Consider the following 8838-nt stretch of genomic DNA (forward strand, 5'->3'; position numbering starts at 1 on the left):
CGGTGTCCAAATTTGAAAAAGATCCACCGAGAACTTTGGCGTTGTAATGTGGTGTAGCGGCTATGGTGTGTCGGTATGGGGGCCCGGGTAAGCTGAGGTGGAACCAAAATAGCTGAGGTGGAACCAAAATCGGTTCCGCGCTGCGCGCTGAGAGCACGTGTTGAAATATCGACCAGGTTGTGTCGTGTCCCGGGTCTACTTGAATATGCCCACCAAATTTGAAGCAGATCCATCGAGAACTTTGGCCGTGCATCGCGCACAGACACACAGACAGATACACAGACAGACACACAGACAGACACACAGACACTAGTCGTATATATATATATATATAGAAGTTACGAAGAGAACGACCTAATACCGAGTACGGACACAATACAAAACTGTCATCCGGATTTTGATTTCTTGTGTCAGACTGCTTACGTAACGCCTGGTCTACCCCAGACGAAATAGACCTCGCGAGACGAACCGGTAACGCCAAACCGGATGTTAACCCAGTAGAGTGAGAGTCAGGTTCTGTACTCGGAAGGCGGTCGTTTTTCCCGTAACCTCTTTAATATGTGCACGCAGAATTGAGTCTCACGCTGCAAAGAAGTGTAACAAAGACCAGGCAGAGGACTCCACCACAGTTTGCGTATGCGAGCAAAATGGAGTACGGTGCGACAACAAGCTCAGGTAAACACTTGACGCCTTTTTACTTTTATTTTGGAACAATCTTATATCACTGGTCACACTTAGTGAAATGCCAACAACGCCGCCAGAAAACATGTCAACAAAATATCTGTTTAAAAAAAATCAACGTGTAAAACGTACATGACAGTCACACATGAATGGACATGCAAACAAATAGATCATTGGTTTCGCGAGAGCAAGGTATAAATGTCTCGTGGCGTTCTTTCACTTTTTTTCCATTTCATTTTCATTACTTTATTACCCCATCGCTGTGAAATATGGGTCGCTTCCACCCAGTGGAAAGATAGCAGCAACAGGAGTCGCGCTATCCAGGCGTGTGCGTATCTAGGTATAGTCAGCTACCTGCACTACTAGTAGAATGCCGGAGATCTTTTACCTGCCATAGTGGTGACACGAAGGTGGGACATGTTTGCTGTCTCTGAGACTGCACATTACGTTGACCGGTATCCGTCGCTACCCGGATTCGAACCCGTGATTCGCTGATCACAATTAAGTCTATTACTCTAGCTACCAACTTAGTTACCGTGCCTCCTTTGGAGGGCGTAGACCAGTACGCCGTGACATCTTATTGATTTTAGGGTGGTTGTTGTTGAACATTTATTGTTCTCATGGTTTTTGTTCTCCTGTGGATTCAGCAACAGAAAAAACGACGAAAGAACGCCCTTAAGTTTCTGACTTTTTATTTTAGATTCAACCATATTCTAACGAGTACAAGATCAACAAACGAAGGCCAGTACTGATTTCTACAATAAAACGCTGACAACAGCTGTCAGAGTCGGTTTAATATCAAATCGGGTTCCTGTTTCCTCAGAAATTGTAACGGAAGACAATCGTTTTCTGGCCACGGGCGCACTCTTTCTCGTAAAAAAAGTATCGTCTCAGATCTGCCCAAGGTTTTTCTTGGAATAAGAATTAACATCCCTCAAATTAGTTAAATACCAGAAATTAAGATCGTGGGTGTTCTCTGTGTAAAGTGGGAATTTTTCTAAGGCTATGACCCCTAGTATTAAGATCTGTGTTTTTTGTCTGGACATGGGGGCGGTCGTACGTCGGCGCATGCGCTAATGTTGGTAGGCTTAAGTTGTTGTGTTTCTACAGTTGTCTTCGTGGTATAATGGATATTTAACGTTACGTTAACGTTACGCTCCGCATCCGGCGGTCCCGGGTGCGATCTCAACATTTTTCTTATTTAAAACATTTTTTTTCCTGTTTTCGTTTTCTGAAGAAAAAAAAATGTGAGTGCCAAGTTCTTCATGCAATGATTTTTAAAAAATCTGCACTCTCAAACAATGTTCTTGAAGTTGAAATTCATTCAAGCAAAGAGAAATTAAGGCCGTTGTGTATTTTTTGCATTTGTTTTTAAAAGCACAGGTAATGCACCACAAAAACAGTGTTCGCTCAAAACAGGGGACACGCCCATTGCTAGAAATAATACGTACATTTCATGAAAGAAAGTTAATTAGAAAGATGTACACATTCAGCTCACAGACATAGACACACACAGACAAAGAGAGGTACAGACGCACAAACTAGACACACAAACACACAGCCACAGCCACACACAGCCACAGCCACACACACACACACACACACAGACATACACACACACACACACACACACACACACACACACACACACACACAAGAACAAGAACAATTTAAGGACAAGAATTTATTTCGCCGTAAGGGAAAGTCGCCAATCCCGGAACAGTCGGCTAACTTGGAACACCTCAATATGCGGTCAACGGGAAACAATTCATGAAATTTTTTTTAGCAGAAATGTCTGGTGACCTCCTCCGATGTTATTGCAAAAAGAAAAATGGCAACTGCGGCAAAACCAAAGAAGAGGTACGTTTTTTTTTATCTTTTCTCCCTTCTTCTTCTTATTTCTATTGTCTAGAATTCGTTTTATTACTCTTTATCTATATACGTTCACATAAAATGTTGATTGCTATTTCAAACCTACATCAATGTGTTACACTATGAACGGGGGAAAAAGATTGGAAACGTCACATGTATCCTACAGCTAAAGTCGAAATCCATGCAGGTGCCATGCGGCTATGCTGGAACACATATAGAGGCAAACATGGAACAGTGTTCCAGCTTTGACGCATTCTGTTCCATCTTACCCTCATCAAACGATAAAGTGAACACTGGTGTTTTTAGTCCGTGGCAGGCTAATTGCCCCCTGGATAATTGTTCCCCGACAACTGCCCCCCCCCCTCCGGATAATTTCCCTACTAGGACAATTGCCCCCCGGACACCTGCCCCCCCCCCCCCCCACCGAGGGAGGACAACTGCCCACCGGACACCTGCCCCCCAATTTTTTTCTCACCACTCTTCGTGCAAGTTTTTGCAAAAGCCGTTCACTTCAATAAGAGAGAGAGTGTGTGTGTGTGTGTGTGTGTGTGTGTGTGTGTGTGTGTGTGTGTGTGTGTGTGTGTGTGTGTGTGTGAGTGTGTTTGCTGGTGTAAATGCGGGCGTAAGTGTGGGCGTGCAAGTGTCTGTGTCGGTTTGTCTGTGTGTATGTCTGTCAGTTTAATTTGTCTTTGTCTGGGTGTTTACAGTATTCATGTGTATGTGTCTATATGTGTGTGAGTGTGTGTGTATATATGTGTGTGTGTGTGTGTGTGTTTGCGCGCGCGCGTGTGTGTGTGTATGTGTGTGTGTGTGTGTGTGTGTGTGTGTGTGTAGGTGGTTTTACCGACAAATGGGGACGATTGTCACTGGAGAGCAGTCAAATGGGGACGCTTCCGACAAACGGGGACGTCCCCATTTGTCGGCCCGTGCGACCCCATTTGACTGGATTTGAGCAGATTGAGCGACCCCATTTGACTGCTTCCTAGCATCCCTGTGGACAAACGGACTGGATTTTCACACAGATTCATACACATATTTTAGCTCTGCACTTTTTGGTCTGCTCAACTAAACCATGTGATTTTTATCATGTGACTTCAAATGACTTTACAGTAACTGCTTTCATCAGAATTCAGTTTTTATTCAAATGCAGTCAAACTAAAACATTTATTTGAATTAAAAAAAAAAAAAGTTATTGCATTTAATATATTTTATTAAGAGTATTTTGAAAGAGTTCTGATTATTTGATCACGGTTTTTTTTGTATTAAAACAAAAACAAACACAGAAACATACATTCCTGTAAAAAAAAAAAAATGATTACAATTATTTTGTTATGAGATTTATTTTAGGTTAATTCGAAGTGTTGTGTCTCATTATTACATCTTTTTTGTCGTGTTTATTGCAATTTTTATTTATTTTATTCATGTAACCCTAGAGGTTTTTTAAAATAAATATTGACTTGACTTGACTTATTGCGAAGTATGAACCGCGTAGGGGGAGCAAAGGAGGGAGGGAGAGAGAGAGGTACGGAATAAGGGAGGGAGAGAGAAAGGTACGGAGGAAGGGAGGGAGAGAGAGAGGTACGGATGAAGGGAGGGAGAGAGAGAGGTACGGATGAAGGGAGGGAGAGAGAGAGGTACGGAGAAAGAGAATGAGATAGAGATAGAGGGAGCAAAGGAGGGAGGGAGAGAGAGAGGTATGGCGGAAGGGAGACAGAGAGAGGGGGCAAAGAAGGGAGGGAGAGAGAGAGGTACGGAGGAAGGGAGAGAGAGAGAGGGAGCAAAGGAGGGAGGGAGATAGAGAGGTATGGAGGAAGGGAGAGAGAGGCAGCAAAGGAGGGAGGGAGAGAGAGAGAGGTACGGAGGGAGGGAGAGAGAGAGGGAGCAAAGGAAAGACAGATAGAGAGAGAGGTAAGGAGGGAGGGAGAGAGAGATGGAGCAAAGAAGGGAGGGAGAGAGAGAGTTACGGAGGAAGGAAGAGAGAGAGACAGCAAAGGAGGGAGGGAGAGAGAGAGGTAAGGAGGGAGGGAGAGAGAGAGACAGCAAAGGAGGGAGGAAGAGAGAGAGGTACGGAGGGAGGGAGAGAGAGACAGACAGACAGACAGACAGACAGACAGACAGACAGACAGACAGTTTTCACGCAAAAATGTTGTAAGGGTTGTGGCGTGGTGGAAAGGCGTTTGCCTCCGAAGCCGGTTTTTCTTCACTACGCAGAAGACAGAAACTGCAGAGCCGCTCTTCACTAAACTTTAAGTCTCTGTCTGACTGTTTGTAAACCAAATGTGGCTCTGATTGTATAACTTTTAACATCATTGGGATGAAATAAACACTCGATTTTATCGTCCCATCCCCCCAGATTACGTATGTGGACCCCACTTATACCAAGGTGATACAAAGTACTCAATTTTATCCAATCTTAACAGATATTTTTAAATATCTTATCAACCCCACTCCCGTCATCCTTCTGTTTTTAACCAGCTCCCGATTTATTTTTAAATTTTTAAATTTTTTTTTTAACTATCGTATAAACCAATAATAAGCAATTTAGACCTTAATTTAAGCCCCTTAATTTTCGTTCGTTCGGTGTTTTTTTTCCTATAACCCAGATCATGTTCTTAAAAGGCTAACAATACATGCCTATAGGACATGAATATATTTTGTCTGGTCGTAAGGAGTTTGAGATGAAAAGTGTTGTTTGACGCCAGCGCGGTAAAACCAGTATAGACATGTTCCTGGGTGTTACGATGACATCAGAGTTTAAACTGTTCTTTTTCTAAATTATTGTGGTTATCATTCTTAATTAGCGAGCCAATCCATCAGAGAAAAATGAAAAAAAAGTCATTTTCTCATGTCTCAAGGGAAAACCAGTGCCTTGCCTGTCTAAAATCACCTCCCGTTTGAGGAATTTTGCAGCCAGCGCAGTTACTTACAAGATATATTAACGTCCTACAGGCATAGATTGTTGGCCTCGGACAGGACTGGGGTAATATGATAAAAAAAAATAGAGGAGGAAAAGAAAAGGGCAAGATCAAGCAAGCCCGACCGTGATAGGACCCAGGACCCACTCTCCATGAGTACGGGAGGGGGGGGGGGGGGGGCAATAAGAGATATATGTTAAGGTCCTTGTAAGAGGAGTATTAATAATATTTCCTTTATATACGTTGACTTCCTAAGGGAAGGACCATTAAAAACATAAACTTTAATTCAATTATAGTTTCGTTAAAAAATGATAAAACTCGGGACCACCTGTTAAAAGGTTTAAAAGTGACAACATTGTAAGAAAAAATATAAAGAACATGCGCAAACACGTAATACTGACCTATAGGGAAGTAAAATTGAGAGAAAACAGCTATCCTCTCGTTAATGTCATCATGTTTTAATGTAGAGACCAAAAAGCAATGTACTCACGTTAAAATGACGAACACGGAACGAATAACAGCGACGTTTCGACCTAAGGGTCTTCTTCAGGCACAAAAACACAAAAATACACACACAAAAAAGAAGAAAGACGATAGAACAAATGAAGAGAAGAATAACTGACAAAACAACTGCACTGCACAAATCAACAAATGACAAAGACAGTCTTTGTCATTTGTTGGTTTGTGCAGTGCAGTTGTTTTGTCAGTTATTCTTCTCTTCATTTGTTCTATCGTCTTTCTTCTTCTTTTTTGTGTGTGTATTTTTGTGTTTTTGTGCCTGAAGAAGACCCTTAGGTCGAAACGTCGCTGTTATTCGTTCCGTGTTCGTCATTTTAACGTGAGTACATTGCTTTTTGGTCTCTTTATTGTTCCCTCTCACGTGCAGTCGCCATTGTTTAATACATGTTTTAATGTGTTTTGTATAATCCGGAAGCAGGAGTTTAAAACCTATATATATATTAAGGGAAAAGTCTGGGTTGTGGCACTCGATCACTAGGTGGGGCACTGCCCTTCGCTCCCTGTTACCCGAGTCCCAATCCTCGTGGTAAGGCGTCCGCCCCGTGATCGGGAGGTCGTGGGTTCGAACCCCGGCCGGGTCATACCTAAGACTTTAAAATTGGCAATCTAGTGGCTGCTCCGCCTGGCGTCTGGCATTATGGGGTTAGTGCTAGGACTGGTTGGTCAGGTGTCAGAATAATGTGACTCTGTGAGACATGAAGCCTGTGCTGCGACTTCTGTCTTGTGTGTGGCGCACGTTATATGTCAAAAGCAGCACCGCCCTGATATGGCCCTTCGTGGTCGGCTGGGCGTTAAGCAAACAAACAAACAAACCCGAGTGCCAACAACAATAGGATGAGCATCAGAAGCGAAGATAAAGAGGGAATTTTTTTTCTCTGCGCGCGCGCCAGCAAGCAGGATGTCTCAGAACTGAAGCGGTAATATTATGATCTAATTACAGGCGATGGGTTTATGGGTCACGTGATTATATATATGAAGTCTTCTATCGCGCGCGTATCTCCAGACTCGGACTCAAGGCGCAGGGATCTATTTATGCCGTGTGAGATGGAATTTTCTTACACAATACATCATGCATTCACATCGACCAGCAGATCGCAGCCATTTCGGCGCATATCCTACTTTTCACGGCCTATTATTCCAAGTCACACGGGTATTTTGGTGGACATTGTTTTATCTATGCCTATACAATTTTGCCAGGAAAGACCCTTTTGTCAATCGTGGGATCTTTAACGTGCACACCCCAATGTAGTGTACACGAAGGGACCTTGGTTTTTCGTCTCATCCGAAAGACTAGCACTTGAACCCACCACCTAGGTTAGGAAAGGGGGGAGAAAATTGCTAACGCCCTGACCCAGGGTCGAACTCGCAACCTCTCGCTTCCGAGCGCAAGTGCGTTACCACTCGGCCACCCAGTCCACGTGATGTGGGGGCGGAGCCAAACATTGGTTGATACTTACTGTGTTGACATTAGTTCATTGGCCCCGCCCCAACATCATATGACTTACTAATCCATGGGCTATCATTGGTTCATGTTTTTGGCGCTAAACTATCTGACAGGTAAAGAACTATTTTGATGTGACACGTTATTACTTGGTGCAAATACGCGCAGTGTTTAAAACCACTTGGCGGACAGAACTGTGCATTCTCACAATTCGACACTTACTACATCCATAATAACCACACCGTTGATCAATCGCTGAGAAATGGCACAAATGACAGTTGGGGAAAACATTCAGAAGTTGGAATGATCTTACCGAACGGCTGGCAGACTTTTCCAGAAAGAACGATTTGGTGTACGTGGTCAAATACAAGAATTCAAAACAGCCTTTTCCAGACGAACTGAAGTATGCATACGCAAAACTTGTGTGCAAGTACTCAGGAAAAGGACGACTCACAGGCCGAGGTGCGAAGAGGAGCAATGGGTAAGCGGATTAATATTTAGTTGCTATACTTCTTATGCGTCCTTGTCACAGATAGTAACTCGTATGAATGTTTAATTTTAATATTATTATTATTTTTTTTTTTTAAGTTTACAATGTTTCAACATTCATTCCAGTATCGACTGACATTTTAACGAGTGCGGAAAGTCTGTCTGTCTGTCTGTCTGTCTGTCTGTCTGTCTGTCTGTCTGTCTGTCTGTCTGTCTGTCTGTCTGTCTCTCTCTCTCTCTCTCTCTCTCTCTCTCTCTCTCTCTCTCTCTCTCTCTCTGCGCGCACTTCTTCTTCTTCTTTTTTGTCGGACAGATTTTTCCCACAAATGACCAGGAAACCAGATTACGTAAGCCGTGTCAGCTGTACCCTTTGTAAAAGTCAGCGTAGCTCGAGAACGGCATTGAAGTATTTTCGGTGTTCTTTACCTTGCCCAGGAAGCAGCGCACACTCGAGTCAAGGACGTCGTAAAATGGCCCTCGGTCAAGTTTTCACCGAGAACCATGTTTTGATGTCCTTAACAATTATAAGGATAAGGATAAGATTTTATATAGTCCATGAGGGTAACCTCACAGAAATTCGGGCTGCTTTCTCCCTGGGGAAAGCGAGCTGCCATACAGTATACGGCGCTACCCAATTTTTATATTTAGTCAAGTTTTGACTAAATATTTTAACATCGAGGGGGAATCGAAACGAGGGTCGTGGTGTATGTGCGTGTGTCTGTGTGTCTGTGTGTCTGTGTGTGTGTGTAGAGCGATTCAGACTAAACTACTGGACCGATCTTTATGAAATTTGACATGAGAGTTCCTGGGTATGAAATCCCCATACGTTTTTTTCATTTTTTTGATAAATGTCTTTGATGACGTCATATCCGGCTTTTCGTGAAAGTTGAGGCGGCACTGTCACGCCCTCATTTTTCAACC

The 8838-nt window shown here is 43.2% G+C and overlaps 1 protein-coding gene across 1 annotated transcript in view; it reads left to right on the top strand.

The window, feature by feature from the left end:
• The first annotated feature begins 553 nt into the window (after positions 1-553).
• LOC138948713 (uncharacterized) overlaps positions 554-8838 on the top strand; it is a 44421-nt gene continuing 36136 nt past the window's right edge. The window contains exon 1 of the mRNA XM_070320319.1: positions 554-675. Within this exon, the coding sequence (XP_070176420.1) occupies positions 648-675 (28 nt within the window). The 5' untranslated portion in view covers positions 554-647. The remainder of the gene's footprint in view (positions 676-8838) is intronic.

The sequence above is a fragment of the Littorina saxatilis genome, linkage group LG15 (genome assembly GCF_037325665.1).
Source record: "Littorina saxatilis isolate snail1 linkage group LG15, US_GU_Lsax_2.0, whole genome shotgun sequence".
Classification (NCBI taxonomy): Eukaryota; Metazoa; Mollusca; class Gastropoda; order Littorinimorpha; family Littorinidae; genus Littorina; species Littorina saxatilis.